At 40.0% G+C, this 19242-nt stretch overlaps 1 protein-coding gene across 1 annotated transcript; it reads left to right on the forward strand.

Annotated features, from left to right (window-relative positions):
* Positions 1-110: 110 nt before the first annotated feature.
* On the forward strand, positions 111-18040 carry tonsl (tonsoku-like, DNA repair protein). The gene is made up of 28 exons (XM_084742841.1): positions 111-468; positions 577-672; positions 1896-2038; positions 2156-2339; positions 2467-2596; positions 3393-3564; positions 3659-3773; positions 3883-4034; positions 4131-4283; positions 4996-5121; positions 5521-5719; positions 5804-5859; positions 5952-6041; positions 6383-6455; positions 6558-6721; positions 8207-8330; positions 8429-8670; positions 9893-10382; positions 10462-10664; positions 11565-11671; positions 12176-12332; positions 12419-12497; positions 12595-12902; positions 14239-14410; positions 15394-15569; positions 15689-15762; positions 16053-16186; positions 17490-18040. The coding sequence occupies exons 1-28, from the start codon at positions 444-446 to the stop codon at positions 17687-17689; spliced, it is 4344 nt and encodes a 1447-aa protein (XP_084598967.1). The 5' UTR covers positions 111-443; the 3' UTR covers positions 17690-18040.
* The last annotated feature ends 1202 nt before the right edge of the window (positions 18041-19242 follow it).

Below are 19242 nucleotides of genomic sequence, written 5' to 3' on the forward strand. Positions count from 1 at the left end.
TGTTGCGGGCAGGGTTGGACATCCGACCTTTTAATCCCAATGATTGAGGCGGGGGTTAGTGCCTGAGAGGCTTACTCAGGGGAAAATTACCCGCTGAGCCATGCAGTGAAGTCATTGGTTTACGCAGTACTGGCGGGGCAATGTGAAGCGTACAGAGGACTGGTAGCTACAGGAAAAAGATGTTTACTGAAATGTTTATTATGTAGCGCTATTTCATGATACGTTTAACCCGATCGGATACATAATTGACAGCGATGACAGTAATGGAAAAACGAAGACAAGTATCGGTGAACACGAAATGAAACATTGGTCCGTTTCGCTCTTTTAAAGTTTGTCAGTTGAGTTTCTTTCAGCTAGCGTTAAGCTAAAGTGAAGCGCGCTGCGGTGTCATTTACTATCAGCTGTAAGTTATAGCTAACGTTAGCTGTTTGCTAGCAGGCAAGATGAGTTCTTCGCGGGAGATAAAACGTAAGTATTGCTTTATTTATACGGCGTCCTCGAAGTGAAATGCGTTTGTTAACGTTTCGACTGTTTGCAGTGTTAATATGTTTAATGTTTAATGCGATTCTTCTGCAGAGCTTCAGAAAGCAAAGAGCAAAGCGCAGAACAGCAACAACCTGAGAGAGGAAGCCAACATCTGTAACCAGCTAGGAGAATTGCTGTCAAAAAATGGTAAGTGGTTCATATGACACAACATCACAGTATTGAATTTACAGTTGCATGCATTTGTCATATCTAATATAGGATGATAGGACATGACAGATACATACATAACGAGTTACATAATGAGTTATTAAACCACGATAGATAGCAGTGAAATGTCCAGATCATACAGAACATACTGAGTCACTCATCATTTTGTAAAATATACAGATGGAGGCAGCAAAATGTCCACCAGCAATTATACCAGCATCTCAACAGCTACTTGCATTACTCTACCAGCATTTGGCTTTTGGATGGTGCTAATTGTGCTAATTGTGTGTCCTGGATGGAGGTGATGCAAGTCAAACTCAGCTTGTGTGCATTTACAAACTGCATGCACTTCAGATAATGAGGGCCCTGCTCCTGAGTTTTAGGTAGTTTTTAATCAGCAGGTCTTCTTTCTTTTTCTTCTTCTTGTGATTTTTCTTTTTCTCCCTCCTTATGGATTATATGGATGAATTTGGAGTTACTGCAGTTGTTAAATCAGTCCAGTTGATATTGAAAGCACTACACAGCTACTTTCTTTCCCCACCTCCTCTACTCTCTAGTATCTTTTCTTTACAACAGCCCTTGACAGTCCTAATCCCTGCAAGTAAGAGCTGTTATAAATATCAATATATTGATGCATATGAATTCTGAATATTTGAAATGCCTTTAATACATTTTTTCATTTCTTCTGTCTGTCTGAGAGATGACACACACACACACACACGCGCGTACACACCAGTCCGCAGCAGTGCCCACACAGCCACGCCTCCTCTCACTTATAGAGCACAATCTTATTCACATTACATTTGCTCCAAGTGGATGTCCATTGGCATGTTGTAGTCTTGTTATATTTATCTTCTAAAAATATCAATGTTGTGTCAAGTTTTCCCCGTGGTATTGAAAAACAAGTTGGTATCAAATAGCGATATTGAAGTTAGAAATTACAGTACCGTGACAACACTACTGCAGTCTGCAATAATTTTTTCTCTCTCTCTGTTGCTTGTTTTGTGCATTTTACAACAATGCTGCCTATTGGCACTTGTCACAACAATAACAGTACTGACAAGTGTGGTTTTTAAGATTACTGTGTCCTGTCCTGCATCGATTAGATTTGATTCTTTCTTCTCATTCTGAAAATTTGATATTGATTAACTTAATGAATTCCTTTACAGCCAGTTTATCTGTCTGGGTGTTGTGTATTTCAGGTGATTATGAGGCTGCCATCAGGGAGCACCAGCAGGAGTTGTCCCTCTCTGAGGTGCTTAACGATGTGATTGGACGAGCTGTGGCCAATCGTAAGATAGGAGAGTGCTATGCTGAAATGGGAAGCATTGAGGCTGCTTTGAAAGTGAGTAGATTCATTTGCTTTATTCAAAACGCTTTTGTGGCCATTAAACCAACTCTGGCCCTACAAGATGTTAAGAAAGTATTAAAGGGTTTGTCTGTATGTATTTTTCCTCCGCAGCACCAGCGGTGTCACCTGGACTTGGCTCGCTCTGTCAGAGATCACGCTGAGGAGCAAAGGGCACTCGCCACTATTGGTCGGACTTACCTCTTCCGTTATGAATCAGACCAATCAAAAAACAGTTTAGTGCAGGCGGAGGATGCCTTCAGGAAGAGCTTGAGCATCGTGGATGAACGTCTAGAAGGTCTGAAGTGTTTGTCTGTGTGCTTGTTCGCATCATCAGGGTTTTAATTCAGCATATAAATTATCTAGTGTCTATATTTTTTGTATTACTTGATTTTAAAAATATTTTAAATTTTTCTCACCTCCAGGGACCGTGTCAGAGCGAGAGGTTAGTGAGATGAAGGCGCGTCTCTTCCTCAATCTCGGTCTGGTCTGTGATCATATGGGGGATCCCAAACGCTGCAGCGAGTTTATCCGACGAAGTGTCTTCATCGCAGAGTAAGAACATCATAAACTTTACTTTATCTAGGGAAATTGTCTAGAATGTTTACTTTTCACAACAGGGACATGTAGTTAGTGTTGAGGCTGTACTGAATGTAATTTGTTTCCATTCGATGCTTCTATTGAAGTTTTCAAATGAAACACTGAACACTCTTTGGGCTCTTGGGAATGTTTGGATCACACAAGTTCTAATATAAGAATGACCTTTCAGTTTCAATAACCAAAGTCAAAAGAAAGACTTGTGGATTCTCCCACTATTTTTTTCCTCTCCATTTACATGTGGCATTCAGCACGAGTCTGAGGAAGAAAACAACAGTTAAAAGATGACACAGCTTACCCACCATTTTATCACACCTGATACCATATAGACTTTGGAGTAAAACTAATGATCAGGTGAACTTTACAAAACAGGACTTGATAGTCTAACAATGGCATAACCATGCAAAAAATGTTTAAACCGAAAAATTTAATCAAATCATGACCTTAAAAATTGAAAGTGAAAACGAATCGTTGATATGGAGAATCATGACACCCCTATATACTACTAACAATATTAGTGTAGCCTAGTCTTTATCTGGAACTGTGCAGAAATACCTTATTTATGCGGAATGAATAGACATGCAAAGAAAAGTAAACGCTGCACCCAGTTTGAATGTTAATTCAGAATTTGAATATTAACGTTATGAACAAAGTTTCCAACTATTCGATACAGCCCTAATAAATCTACTTTATCTTTAAATGGCTTACCCTAATGTATTGCTAATTGTATTTTCTTTGTTGTTATCCTGTGCAGGAGGAGTCAGCTGCTGGAGGATCTCTACCGTGCAAACTTTAACCTCGGCAACATCTACTTCCGCAACGGTCAGAAGTCTAACGCTGTGCGCTGCCTCGAACAGGCCAAAGAGTGTGCAAGGAAGATTAAAGACAAGTTCAGTGAGAGCGAATGCTTTCACTGCATTGGAAAGGTCTGAGCTTATTCCAGCCAACTACCAACCAATATGTTTTCTTTAATTGTTGTACATGTAGTAACATATGTGTCTCCTTGACATTTGCCCACAGGTGCAACTGTCTCTGGGTGATTTCGTAGCGGCTAGACGATCTCTGAAGAAAGCTCTCTTGCTGGGATCTCAGCAGCCTCTGGACCGGCAGGCAGTGAAGAAATCTTTCAAATACGGTGACATAGCTTTTATATTCATCCATTTAGTCTTGATTATTTGTGTTCAGTTTTTTTTTCCCCACTGAGATTTCTGAGTTGATGACATGTCTTTGTTTGAATTTGACAGCGGACCAGGGCTGCAAATTAGAGGAAGAGTTGGGGGAGGATCAGGGCAAAAGACTTAGCTCCCATGAGGCCGTGGGGCTGGCAGAGCAGCTGGGCGACCTTTATTGTAAGGTTGGCTGCTACAGCAAAGCTCTGGATGCATATCAAGCTCAGGTAAAGAATACTTTACCACCCACTGCTTTTTAACTCCTCTCTAATTTGAGTTCACCGCAATTAATTATGTAAAGCTTTGTTATCTGTGTGGTGTAGCTAAAGGGTGCTGAGGCGTTGGGAAAGCCTGTCAGGGAGCTGGCCGTCATCCACGTGTCCCTGGCTGCGACCTACACAGACCTGAGGCAGCACAGCAAGGCGGTGGAGCACTACAAACAGGAGCTGGCTTTACGGCAGGGAAGCTCTAATGAGGTACACATGAACTGCCTGTATCTTCATCCAGCATCACTCTCTTTAGAAGGTGCCATTCTATGATGAAATATTATCTGGGTTCTGTGGAAACTAGTAAATCATGCATGTAATATACAGTATATTGAATCAAGTATAAAAAAAACACCTGCTGAATCACCTTTTATGATTGAGGAAGAAGACCTAAAAGTTGCAAGTAAACTCCTGCACACTGTATAACTTGCAATATAACAGTTATTTGTGACATTTTGATATGAGACCTTCATCAGGCAAATGGTTTGTGACAATGAGAAGCTATCTTAAAAAGGGAGTCGTGCAAAATAAAGTACTCTCTATGATAACAACTGTAAATTTATCCCAAAATGCTTGTATTAGATGGTTAAATGAATGCAGAATAAAAATCTGAGCCAAAACACAAGCAAAAAACTGCAAAAAAAAAAAGCACTTAGCTTGACAGTACACAGTTTCCCATAAGGATTAGATTGCAGCCTGTTTTGCTGGCTGCAACATTCTCACCCAATACTAGACCAATTAAAAAAATTGTTTCCCCTTTAGTCACTTAAACACAAAAACATCAGAAAATATGGTCTTGTTTGAAATCCACCAAAGTTACCCTTTAATAAATGAAACAAATGTAATTTACAGTATTAGCTAAATACAATATACTGTCCTTACTTCCAAATGTAAACTAATGTCTAATGTATGTGTCTATCAGGAGTGTAACACATGGCTGAACATCGCAGCAGCTCAGGAGGAGAGCGGCTGTGCCTTTGAGGACATAAACAGCAGCTACAGTAAAGCTTCACACTGTGCTGAGAAGTCGCGGCAGGCACGACTGCAGGTGAGCTAAAGGTTTTCATATATAACCGATTACTGCACATTTTTCACAGAAGATAAGTGGTTCATGAACTTGAAGCTGAAACTGGTTTGTCCTGTAAATCTGTAAATCAGCTCTGGTATGTTTGTTGATAGACTTGCGCTTGGCGTTTTGGCCACATATTGTGAAAAAACTTTGTCATTTTATTTGATTCATGTTAAGTGTTTGTGAGGGAAGAAAAGCCATGTGAGACAAAAAGGAACCACTTTCACTATGGACATTTTAAGAGTCATTTTAATTTGTGAGTCGTTGAGGAAATTCACAAATCTGGAGATAAACCAATATACTGTGTTTAAAAAAAGTTTAAGAGTTGTCTGGGAATCAGATGGCGTGTATGTATGACGGCCACTTTCCCTCCTACAGAAACGGGCGTTGCGGCTCTGGCTAGCGTCCCAGAGACGATGTGACTCATCGCAGGCTGATGACACCGAGGCGAGGCTGCAGGAGCTGTGTGCTGCCGAGGGCTGGAATCCAGACGGCAGCGATGGAGAGGAGGACGAGGAGGAGGAGATGGACAACAGTGAACCTCTGGATGACAGTGATGTCGTTCTCTCAGATTCAGGTAGACCTGACGCCTCAGGACAAAATGAATTCTTATATTCAAGTTAGTTTATGTTTGTCTTATTTAACTTCATATGTTTTCTAGATGATGATTTGGAGGGTTATGACAAGATGGTATCAGGGAGGAGGAAGACAGGAAGGGTGAGTCATGTGTATATATAATGCATTTGTATTCATTTGTATTCAAAATTCCCAGTGTTTCACCTTTTTTTGCATCCATTTTCCTGCCTTAGTGGAACAAGAGGAATGAAAAAGGCGAGACGTCTCTGCACAGAGCGTGTATCGATGGAAACCTGAACCAGGTCCAGTATCTGGTAGAACAGGTGAGAAAAACAAGATTTATCAGTTTTGTTTTTAAAAAGTACTGTTTTTCCCCACTAGAAATCTGCAAAATCAAGACACAAAACACAATAAAAGTCTGACAGATGGGAGTAAAATCCTCAGTGAACTGTAAAATACCTGCACTGTCCTCAGCAGAAGTCTGCGAACACACTTCTTGGAGTTGAGCTTCTTGGCTAGTCCTGTTAAATACTACAAAAATTAACTAACTTTCTGCTTGAATCATTTATGAGGAGCGAGATTAAAGATTAAAATGGATTAAAGATTAAAACGACAAACTGTAACATCAGAATGTCTGGATAATTAATGATTTTCTGTCTGTCAGGGTCATCCAGTGAACCCCAGAGACTATTGTGGCTGGACTCCCCTTCATGAAGCCAGCAACCACGGTCACTATGGTAACTGATTCTATTTACACCTCTATTTAACCTTATTTTAGAAGCTGTTTTTTCTTTTTTATGAAAATGAAAAACACTCTTATCCTTTTGTCTCTCATCCAGACATTGTTGCACTGCTGCTGGAGCGTGGCGCTAACATCAATGATCCCGGCGGTCCCTTATGTGAGGGTGTGACTCCTCTCCATGACGCTCTCGCCTGTGGCAATTTAAAAGTCGCAAGAATCTTAGTGGAACGAGGGGCTTCTGTCACCCTACGCAACTCCAAGGTGTGTGTTTGTGTGTGTGTGTGGAATTTGAGCCTCAGGTTAAATTACAGGACCTGGTTCTGTGATAGAAAATTATGCTGCAAGGGCTTAGTATTACCACAATTAATATTAGTATTGGTGAATGAGCATATTTGCTCCCTGAAGTTTGCAAACTCTGTGCAGTCCGTTTCTCAGTGAACCTGGAGGCCATCAGAAAGCAGCTGTTGTGAACCAATGAGGAGCTTCGTTTGGAGCTATTTTACAGCTGTGAATGAAACCGTGTCGTAGGAAAACTGTTGGCGACAGCTTTGCTCAAACACAGAACAAAACATCATGACAGAGAGAACTTGGAGCTGCAACATTAAATAGGGGAGGAGGAGGAAGATGAGGGAGATGTCACGGCATCTGGACTCTTGACACAGAGACAGAGACCTTGTCAGAGAGGCTCTGGCAGGAATATCCAGGTATATAGTGGTGAAATAATATTTTAGTCAAATGGATCTTAAGCATTGATTAATGTTGCTGTTTCAAATTGTAATTGCCGATCAACAGCTGTTACTTTTGAGGACTTGTTAAATATATATTCAGGCATTAGAACAGTATATTCGCCCCAATGAAACTTATTATCCAAAGTAATTAGATTCCTTATTTGTAATGGATGTGAAAAAATACTTCAAAGCTGAAATATAAAAATGGCTGAATATAAGAACCTTTTAGAGAATATTTGGGCAGATTTAGTCTTTTGATGATGCATTCACCTCATAAATCATGACGCACTGCTCCCCCCTACATGAAATGATGTTTTTAATAATAATAATAAGTATCAGTATCTCCCTGAATTACTTGCTATTGGATCATAATCAAATTTGATGATATCGCCCAGATACTATACTATTGATACTATAACATTCAAGTATTGAAAGTACAGAAGCTATAAAAATGAATTGATGTGGTCATTCAAGACCTTCGTTCAGTCTGTTGTCCTGCTTGCAGCATCAAAACCAGACAGAGTTCACTGAGTTTTTCTGTATCATATTTTTACTGTGATATTTTTAAGGTATTGAGTATCCTTTTGCATACTTGTATTGTATAGGTTTAAAATTCGGGTATCGTGTAATAGATTAAATTATGACTTAAGTTCAAGTTGTTTTTGATAATGAAACCACTTCTTCCAGCTTCCATCTAATTCAGAGTTCCTTCTTATCTTAAATGCTTAAATGTAATTTACTCCATAGTTTGAATTTCTTCTATTATTTTCTCTTCAGTAATGGATGCAGGGACATGATTTCCATAACCATATTTTGGTTCTAAGTGCTTAAATCCTTAAATTTTCAACTAAGTACAGATCATCCTTATATATAATTTCTAACATATTCACTCTGGATGGGCTTAAAATCACTGATGGGTGAAACTGAAATCACCCCACCTCCCACAGTAAGTTGAATGCTGAAGGTCTGAATGGGGCTTGTCAGTGCGTCTGTCTCATGCCTCCACCGTCTCTTTCAGGGTGATACGCCTATGGACACCCTGCGTCACTGGCAGAGGACATACAGAAAAGAGCTGGACCAGGAAACCAAGCAGGAGTGTGTCGCCACAGAGAGACTGCTGAGGAAGGCGCTCGCAGGGGGAGGTGAGGTCTTCGCACCGTCTTAGCAGTTTATCCTCGGTTCGCCTTTTAAATATCATTTTCAAACGCCGGTTTCACCCACTTATCTCGGTCTCACACAGTGCCGGCTGCTCCAGCCCCAGCCAAGCCTTTCGATGCCCTGCAGGACAGCCAGCTGTTTGATGCCGAGAACTCGGAGCCGCTGTCGGCCTCTGGAGGGGGCTGTTCCTCCAGCCAAGACTGGCCCCGCTCCAGCAGGAACTCAGAGGTGAAGGCGGCACCTGCCAGCCCCAAACGGTGGCAGAGCAACGGCTCCACACAGCGCCACAGAGCCCGAGGAACAGAGGCCGCTGTCCTTTATGGGGTAAACTCTGAAAAATGATTATTTATATGTAGATAAAAATACTTTATACTACATGATGGGCCTCATGCAGCAACACTGTCTGACATTTCACCTATATTTCTATTATTTTTCTGTTGAGAGAAAAAATAAGAGAAGTCAATTTAGGTGTACTGAATAATGAATCCTACTTGATAGTTTGTTATTACCATAGGCAACGCAGCTTAAACACTATACTCTGACACAAACCCAAGAACTGGAGTGATACACAGAAAAAAGGCTGTAAGAAGAAGAATTTCAGTATTAGTGAAATCTCCATAATGTTTAATAAATTTAAGTAAAAAAAAAAACGTGATTTTCCAGCGCATCGGTGCTGGTGTTACAGGAGTTAAATAAATAACTCAAAAATAAATAAATTAAGTTCTAATTTGTAAATTTTGTGTATTTTCCTTAATCAGTATTTGAAAACTCTAACAGTTGGTTAATTGACAAGCCATTTATCATTAATGAGATTCCAAAAGTACAGTCTTTTCTCATTTTAAGTTTCCTTGTTTGCTAAATAGCTCTGCCAGATAAAACAACATCACACAATACTGTAATTTCTAGACTATTAATTAATTATCAATTAATACATTTTTAATCTGTCCAGTTCTTAACAGCTATTAATCGATTGATTGTTCATTAACATCCCTTGTGTTAAAGAAAAAGAAATTAAAAGCTTTTTTTTAACTGACTCATTGGAGCTTAAAGTGAAAGATTTCTTTTTAAACTTTTATTTTAAATATTTATAAAACAGTATTATTTATTAATGTATTTAGTTATATACTTGACTTGTCTGATAAGCTTTTGTCTTCAAGTTACTTGTTACAGTCTAAAACTCCTAAAATATTGATTTTGAGATGATAATTTGTGAAGCAGGAAATGGATGTGGGACGACTTAAAAAATATGAATGAATATATGAATATTTAATAATAATTCAAAATATTTAAAGATTAATTGCTTATCATGGTAAGAGTCCTCTAAACGACTCTTACCCAAGAGAAGAGCAAAAATAAGAAAATCAATCAAATCAATCACAGAAATCAATGGGTATTAACAAGATAAGAGGAAATTGTGGATATAAAGAAAAATAAGACAAAATTTGTATATAGTTTCCTGCATGATGCCCAGTATCTTCTTACACATCCTTTGGAACCATTATTATAACTCTTTATTCTCTGTGTGTATACTGTATATATTCCTCAGAATAACAGCAGCTCTTCAGGCGACAGTGATTCTGACTCTCCGGTCAGTCCTCTCCGCCCCGTCCGCCCCAGACAAACTTTCCCAGCGGCCCCGAGTCAAACAGAAGTCCCCCCAAGCAAGGACGCGAACTCAATTCCCAGCTCAGGTCGGGAAAATGTCAGGGAGACTCCTGCGCCGTCTGTCTTCGCACGGGAGGAGTACCAGAGCGCCATCCGAGGCTTAGGCAGCGCCAAGTCTCGTCTCCAGGGTCTGTCGCAGCCTCAGTTCTCCAGCACACCTGCTGTTTCATCCAGCAACAAATCGGCTCTGGTTCCTGAGGAGGAGTATCTGGCTGATGACTGGCTGGAGGACGATTTGGAGGAGATCCAGCCAAAGAAGAAGAGGAGGGTTCGAGTGGAAGAGAATGGGATCAGTAGAGGGGAGGACACTGCCTCTTCTTCAGCAGCAAGAGGTCAAAACAGGCACTTAAACTCTGACACAGCCTCTAGAGGTACTGATTTCACTATTTTCTTATATTTTACTCCACATTTCTTTGTTTATTTTCCCCTCATTATGCTCTTCTTCTTCAGGTTCTGCAGTTCCTCACTCCTCCAGCAGGGGTCTGTCTCTGAAAAAGAACGGCTCCCTGAAGCCTCAGCAGGTCAAAATGACTCAGATGCCAGGGATGGTCAGGCTGGGCCGACGAGAGGTCAGCAGGTCACACAGCCCCACAGTTACAGACGATGACGACATGAGGCCAGAGACGCCACCGCCTCCACAGATACACATGCAGGTGAGGACAAATCTCTGTATCCTACCCTCTGGTTGGATGGAGTCCAGAAAAATTCACACAGCACTCTATTATTGGCCTCGGATAACGTTAATACAACAATACCTATGAAAGTACTCATTTCAACTTTGCAGAAAGAGATTTCACATCACTTATTCAGGACAGCATTGACGTCGGCAGAACAATTATTAATGTTTCGGCATCATCAGGAGCCGTAACTGGAACGTCATTTGTCAGGAATCTGTCTCCTGTCGTGGTTATCTTCAGACAGTGATGGATGTGGTGCTAAATGAGAGAGATGACCAAGAAGGTGGTGCCATTTTAAGACACTGCTGCAGCTTGATCACCATCATTTAAACTGCCTTTTGTGTATTTTACATCATATCTTTGTGTGAGTCACATCACACAGATTCGGTTTCAGCATTTGCACATTTTAGACAAGGTTTAATTTCAGCATTTTGGTTTAGTGATATATGGTGGAAGATTGTTGCTTCTGGAAAAAAAAATAGTAACATGATTATGATATTTAATAGTCAGATTAAGTCTGAAATTCGTCTTGCATCACAGCAGCTATTTTGTAACATCACAGAAAAGACGAAGAAACAAAGATACTTCACTGGAGATGATATTTAAGACCCTTTGATTTGGGGCTAAAATCCAGATTTTGAGAGAGAGATTTTGAGATTTTTTTTATTTTCAAACTTGTAGACCTCAGATCTAACAGACGCTGACTCAAATGACATCTTTTGAGGCAATTTATCAGTTTTTTGGCAGCTCCCTCAGGAGCCAATAAAGACTTTTACACAGCTTTGTACCCTTAGAACTATAAACAGACTCTGATGTCTAAAGAAGGCCCTCTGTTTTGCTTGTATTTATGGTTTTTAATATGTCGACTTATTTCAGCCTCCAGCTCAAACTTTAGCTGCTCCCATGCCCACATCACTGCCTCCACCAATCAGAATGAGGGTCAGAGTTCAGGAAGATGTTTTCCTCATCCCAGTTCCACAAAGGTTGGTATACTGTATATGTTATTTTATTTACATGAACGAATGACAATGGTATTTATCTTCTTCTGCAGTATATGGCTGTAAAATCATTTGGCTTTATGTATTAATCTATTACGCTCTAGTTCTCAAACTGAGGGTCCTGACCTCCACCCCCTTTTATTGAATTTAGGGGGAAAACACTGAATTTTACACAAAAGAAGCTATTAAGTTTGTATAGTTGTTGTAAAAAAAAAAAAAAAAACTTAACACATAATTGTTTAAAAACTTCCTAAAAATATCAGTAAAACTCTGATGCAGTATTCACAGGAAATATTCTACTCAAAATTTATCCAAATCACTCGCTTTACACAAACTTCCCTACAATTATTGTGCTCACTATTTGGGTTAATTGTGAAGTTTATCAGTTGTTCTCTTCTGCTATTGATATACATTAAATATAATATGAAATACTGGTGTTTTTGCAAGTTTTTATTCATATACTCTCACCCTTATTGCGCTTTGCTCCAGTGAGGCCGACTCCTGCACTGTGTCGTGGCTGTGTGAGCAGGCCGGCCAGCGTTACTACCAGAAATGTGGCCTCCTGCCCCGCCTCTCACTGCAGAAGGAAGGCGCTCTGCTCTCCCCGCAGGACCTGCTGCTGGCTGTCCTGCACACCAATGAAGAGGTGAAGATGAACACTAAGAAAAGTGCATTTTATAAAGATTTCTTATTTTCGTCAGGATGGAAGTGTAACTGTGTTTTGTGTTGCAGGTTCTGGCTGAAGTTTGCTCCTGGGATCTCCCTCCTCTCCCTGAGCGCTATAAGAAGGCCTGTAACAGCCTGGCAGTTGGTGAGCAACCCACAGGTTTACACTCAGACACACACACACACACACACACATCTTGACAACCCATCCTGAAGCGTGGGCTCTTTTTGTCTCCCGGCAGATGAGAACAAGCGTGTCACCCGGCTGTGTGAGGTGCAGGATGGGAGCTCTTCTGTGTCGGTTTGTGGCCTCAGCTTGGCCCCTTCTTCCCTCAGCCCGCTCCTTCGTGCCCTAAAACTTCAGGCCAGCCTCACCGAGCTGCGCATTTCTGGCAACCGTCTCCATGATGACCTTCTTCCCGAACTGGTTGCCACAACGATCACCATGCCTCGGCTCCGGCTGCTGGACATTTCTGCCTGTCACATTACAGGGGAAGGCCTGGGGAAGGCTGTGAATGCTTTAAATGGACAGAGCCATCCGGCGTTTCCGGTAAAGAGTCCAGCTGGACGAGTTTTTATTCCACCTGCTGTCATCATTGTTTCCTCTGTGATTTCATGCAGCTGGGTTACATAACTGTCACTGTCTGCATCCAGATTGTGTTTGAAAATTGACATTTTAGTTAATTTTCGTTATATACAAATACAAATTTGTTTGCTTTGGCAATATGAGCACTTTCTTTTCCTGCCAATAAAGCACATTAAATTGAAAATTAAATTACAAACCTGATTCAGAAACGTTGGATGCTGTGTAAAACCTAATTAAAAACAGAATTCAGTGATGTGCAAATTATTATCAACCTATATTGAATTGAATGCAGTACAAAGACAAGATATTTAATGTTCAAACTGACCTCAGACCTGTCTCCCATTGAAAATATGTGATACATTATGAAGCACAAAGCACAGCAGCGACAGACACCGGACTGTTGAGCACCTGAAGTTATATATCAAGCAAGAATGAGAATTTCACTTCCAAAACTTCAACAATTAGTTTCTACAGTTCCCAAATGTTTCCTCAGTCTTGTTAAAAGAAACGGTGATGTAACACCCCGTCCCAACTTTTCTGGTACATGTTGCAGGCATCAAATTCAGACTGAATGTGTATTTACAAAAGACAATCAAGTTAATGAGTTTGAACACTAAATATTTTGTCTTTGTACTGAATTTAATTGAATATAGGTCGAAAAGGATTTGCAAATGATTGCATATGTTTTAAGTTTACATTTTACACAGAAACACAACTACACAACTGGTATCAGGGTTGTGTATTGTAAGAACTTTAAAGGGTTAATTCAGCCTATATCACACTAAAACATTTTCTCAGGCTTTTTATTCTTAGCTGGGCAGGTAGTGTCCAGATATTTTGCCTCTGCCACCACCAAAAATACTTTATTCTCATTCTTAAAATTAGATATCTTCAGAATCTCAAAAGATTAATCTATAACCATATTTTTTTTATGTTTGTTTTTTTGTAGTTGTTATTTTTGTGAACTGACCTCAACATTAGAAGATGTACTACATGCAAAAGCGGTTATGTTAAAGCTGCTGTGTTTCGGTTATGACGGATGCAAAAGTTACTCTTCAGCAATTCACAAAGTTTTGTTTTTGTTGCACAGTTGCTAAAGGAAAATGCTTTTTTTTGTCTACGTCATATATTGATTTCATTCATGAGTGTTGAGACTGAAATCACCCACTCCTAGTATTATATTGTCACAGACAAAATGTGTCACAAACCACAGTGTAGGAAAAGTAACATGTATAACATGTTTGCCTCACAACTGAACCTGATGGATGACAATATGAATGTTTGTGGTTTCCTGTCACAGTGCTTGGAGGAGCTCGATCTCAGCATGAACCCACTGGGTGATAGTGTGTCTGAGTCCTTGTCCTGTCTGCTGTCCTGCTGTCCTCTGTTAGCCAAGTTGTCTCTGCAGGCCTGTGGCCTCACTGCTCGCTTCCTGCAGCAGCATCGACTGCTGCTCGCCAGCTCTCTGACAGGTGACACTCTAACAGAGTTAACATTCAGCTGAAAGGGTAACGTTGGCACATCTCAACTTGAATTCTATTTTCTGATGTTTTTCTGTCAAAGTGATTATTGGGGACAACAGTTTTTAAAATTGGTCCTGTATTAAGTGAAATATCTGCAGCTGTTAGCTGGCAAAATTGGCTGTAATGTATTTTTTATGGGCAATAGCACCAGACAAAATGCCTCCATTAAGAGTGCTTGTATTTGCCGCTGACAGGCTCATACAGAGACTGTTTTGTTAAAGGGTCCAATCCTTTTGTTTAACCAGAAACGGCTGTTAAATTGCTCGTGCCAAATGGAGTCTGGTGGGTTTGGCAAGAACAATACAGCCACTGTTTCTGGTTTGATAAAATGTCCATGATGTTGTCAAACATGTAGAGAAACAATCTGAGCCTGTCGGTGGCAAAAACAAGCACTTTTATGGGACGTACTTTGACAGTGCAAAATTATCCATAAGGATTACATTTCAGCTTGTTTTGCAGCTGATAGCAGCAGCACTCTGCGCCCATTTCAGAAATTGTTGTCCACGTTGGTCATGAGATAAAAACACTTGAAAAAAAGTGTCCAGGCTGAAAAACACCAGTTACCCTTTAACTGGACATTTAGATAAGAGATGAGTTAATGGGATGGATAAAGTGTGTTTGCTTTGATTTTAAATTAGAGCTTGTACTAAGTGGCTAACGTTGTGATAAGCAGGATCAATAAAGCTCCCAGCATCAGTGTCCTCTGTTGATTAAATCCCTGTATTATTGATAAAGCTGTTTTGAGAAATTTAACTTGGTACCAAGAAGTGTTGTATTTCTTAACTGGATAAAAAGAAGACAAAGGAGACAAATAGTGTATACAGTATTATTCATGCACAAGCCAATTCTTTGTTAATAGAATCTATTTCAACTTAAAAAAATGTTTTCTGGGGGTTTAAAATGAGTTAACTAATATTTTTTTTATCTTTCAGGCACAGGCCACCTAAAATCAGTGTGTCTATCCCACAATGCACTGGGCTCCACCGGCTTTGAGCTGGTGTTGAAGACTCTGCCTCTCCACTGTCTCACACACCTGGACCTGTCTGCCGTCCGCAGGGGTCCCTCTGATTACCTGCCGCTGGAACACCTCACCAAAGTCCTGTCACAGGTACACACACGTGAATCATGTTCTGTACTCTGCACAAACAGTTTAATATTGATTGATTGAGAGGTTAAAGTGTACCTGCAGCACATTGCGAGGAAATTAAAGCATGTGTCTTCTCACAGGACGAGTGTTCGCTGACCCACCTGAGCCTGGCAGCAAACGGGCTGACGGACAGCAGTGTGGCCACTTTGGCCAGGTGGGTGTGTGTGCATGCATATTGTATACATGCACGGTTCATAATTATTGTATAATGATGTGCTCTGAGCGTGCTGCCAGAGGTCTGTAAACATGTGTTCAGAATCATGGTGTTAGTGATGACATTTTAACTTGCCTTATTTGCGGTGATTGGATTAATTTCACTCTCGTGACCGAACCAAGAGCTCTTTGTCACAGTGAAAAGTCTTTAATTAGTGAGTGGTTTGATCTGTCACCCTTTATTTGCCTCTGCAGTTATCAGTTTCTCTATTTAATGTTGTGGGTTTCCAGGTGCCTGCCTTCATGTCCGACTCTGGTGAGTCTGAACGTATCGGGAAATCCGTCTGTCACCTCAGCAGGACTTCATAGCATCCTGAACAACCTCAGAGAGGCTTATCGACCTTTGACTCTTCTAAACCTTCAAGGTACACTACAGTACCTGTGTGTGTATGTGTGTGTTTGTATATGGATGTGTGTGTTTGGGTCGTAAGTTACAGGCAGCCCATGGAGAGGTTTTTTGTAAGCAAAGTAAGATGTGCATTCACTGCTTCTCACATCTTATGTTTCCACGACACCAATTGTTCTGGAAGAATTTTTCACCTACATTCTTTACATCCATGTTAGCTTCCTAGCAGCTTTGTTCGTCTTTGCCGTTTATTTCCCATTATATATTGCAAATAATAAAAGAAATAATAAAGCTGCAGTAGGCGACTAACATACACAATGCAAAATCTTCTGTCTCTGCTGCCTCACATTACTCCACTAAGCCCCTCCCACCAAATGATGTGCAATGCAACCAACATGCAAACACATTTTGTCGTGCGGAAAGTCAAGGTTGTTGTAATTAATTAACAAAATAAATGTTTTACTCTGCTGGTTATGTCTGACTCACAGTTAAGAAACAGAGACACGAAGAACCCAGATGAACCTTGGTTGTCCAGAGCTGCTGTGATTGGGTAGTTATGTACCAGCTAACCCTGATTGGTTGTTTGATTCAGATTGGGTCGGGTTTTTAAAAAGTTAAATACAAAAGGACAGGCACTCGCAGACATGCATTATTTTAAGGGAACTCTTCAATTAAACATTGTTAGTGACATGCACTGGTCAAAATGAGTTATTTCAGTCAGAATTATAAAGAATTAATAGTGCCTGCTGCAGCTTTAAAAAGTAAAGGGGTTGTTAATAGAATGAAGTGGAGAAGAAAATTCATGTCGTTCTAAACATTGTTTTAAAAAGTTTGTGTTACAGATTTGTTCGAGTCAAGTTTGTTTAAATTTGTGAGGCTGTACGTTGTAACATTTATATCCTGGGACATTACATATGTAGGCTGTAGTCAGTATATTGTGCTGTTAAATGAGTTTGTGCACTCACTCATATGCATACGTACTCATACTCACATACTCATAAAGCATTTTTAGTTTGATGTTGATTAATGTGTCTGAATAATTTCATGACAGCTGGTTCATTTAAATGGCAATAAACATGAATGTAAAATTATCCAATCATGCACTACTTTTCTGAAGTGGTGCATCCTTGTGTGTGCGCATGATACACAAACAAAATGTGTGCTGCCTGTAAAAACATGGCTCCACAGTGCTACTCGTGGTCACAAATTTGACAGGGTAAAACGTGGGCCGAAATAATCACATGCTGGGCTTTTTTGTGCGAAAAAGAGGAGTGGAAGAATCAAGTAACTACTCTGGATTTCTGCTTGTTGCTTCCCCACAGGTTGTCAGGTGTCCGGCCCCTGGGACAGCGCAGGTCTGGATGGTTTATCAGAGCTGGTCCAGGATCTCCGTCTTTGCTCTCAGGGACTCAACAAGCTGGACCGGCAGGCCTTAAAGCAGAGCTGGGGCGGCAGTCAGTCACATGGATCCTTTATTGACAGAAACAGCAAGTGCCTGCTCTCTGCTGCAGCCTCCTCGTGAAGTTGACCTCAGATCTTCATCACTGACACTGAATTTAGAACCATGTGAAATCAGAAGCAAACTTATTTTATTAAATCACACCTTTTATATAAGGGTGCCATTCTTTTAAGTTTTTTTTTTCAGTCAGCTGTGCCAACTTGTGCTGCACACTTCAAAAGCAAACCACAGTGAAAAGTGACATCACATCCCCCAACTTTCTGTGTAAATAACTTATATGTTTCATGTATTTTGTGCATCTTATTTATGTGTGTCTGTGAAAGTCTTCTGTGCATAAAGGCAGTTTGTTTGTGTCATGATACACATTTTGTTCTCAATCCATTGAATTATTAAAAAAACAATTAAAGTGAAGAATGCTTTTGTCTTTCAGTGGCCCATTTTTATCTTGAACAGCAAAAACTCTCCACCCATCCGTTTGACAGCCTATTCTGAACACAGATTCTGCTTAGAAACGCAGCTGTACCTTTGCATGCATCACTACTAAGTGTCAGCTTGTGGTTACTGCAAAGTTTCAAGATTGACCACAGTGATAGGTTTGGGTGAACTGTCAACTACTCAGAAGTACTTGCTGCCATTGGAAAGTACTTGCGGTCATCCACTTCTGTCTTCATGAAATTTGCATTGTCAATAGGGGGGGTCTTAGATTCAAGTTTTGTTCAGCTACCAACATTAAACCTAAATCATTTAACACTGGAACAGCCAAGGTGGTCATTTTGAAAGTTTGTTTTTTAATTCTTGCTTTGTTGGAAATTGCCATTGTTATATTGTTGCACAGCTGGAGACGCATCTTGTTTGCTTGGCAATGATCACTGTCAATAAAACTTAACAAATGGTCTCAATTTACACTTTCCCAACAATAAAATACAAATAATTAAATAGACTCAATTAAAAATTAAGTAGGGTGGACTAGGGATGGTTGTAACCTTTTTTTCTAAGCACCTATAACTCATTGAACCCTTACTTATTACAAAAAGAAATGTTTTATTTTTGTACTCATTTCCAGCCTTTAACCATTATTATGATTATTATGATGGTTCTTGGTGGAAATTTGTTATTATTCATGTAAAAATAACGTCTTTCTAATCTTATAAAATACATTTAACTGTTTCTCGAATTCTAGATTGGATCAGATCGGTGATGTTATTCTACAAGAAAATACTGCTGTGAATATATGCAGTCATGAGGGTTTACTACATGCAACAGCATATGTATTGATTAATATATAAATAAAGTTGACAAAATTTACATTTTGTTGTTATTTCATTCTTACAAAGATAAATTAAGTGAATAAAAGCATTCATTTCTTAGTCTGGTATTAACCATGAGAGTTAATAGAGTTTCGGAGGTCAAAATGATGCTTATGGCCGTTCTAGTGTTCAGGGTCCAGAGTGTAACAAGACATCTTCTATGGAGGCCACCATGTTGCGCCGCCGTGTTTCAACAGTAGCCCAGAATGGACAAACCAAACACTGGCTATTGACAAGACCTTTTGCATTTGGTAGGTTCTTCTACACTGGTGGTCAGCAACCATTACAATCAAAACAGCCATTCTAGGC

The sequence above is a fragment of the Lutjanus erythropterus genome, chromosome 18 (assembly GCF_056507025.1).
Source record: "Lutjanus erythropterus isolate fLutEry1 chromosome 18, fLutEry1.hap2, whole genome shotgun sequence".
NCBI classification, from domain to species: Eukaryota; Metazoa; Chordata; class Actinopteri; order Lutjaniformes; family Lutjanidae; genus Lutjanus; species Lutjanus erythropterus.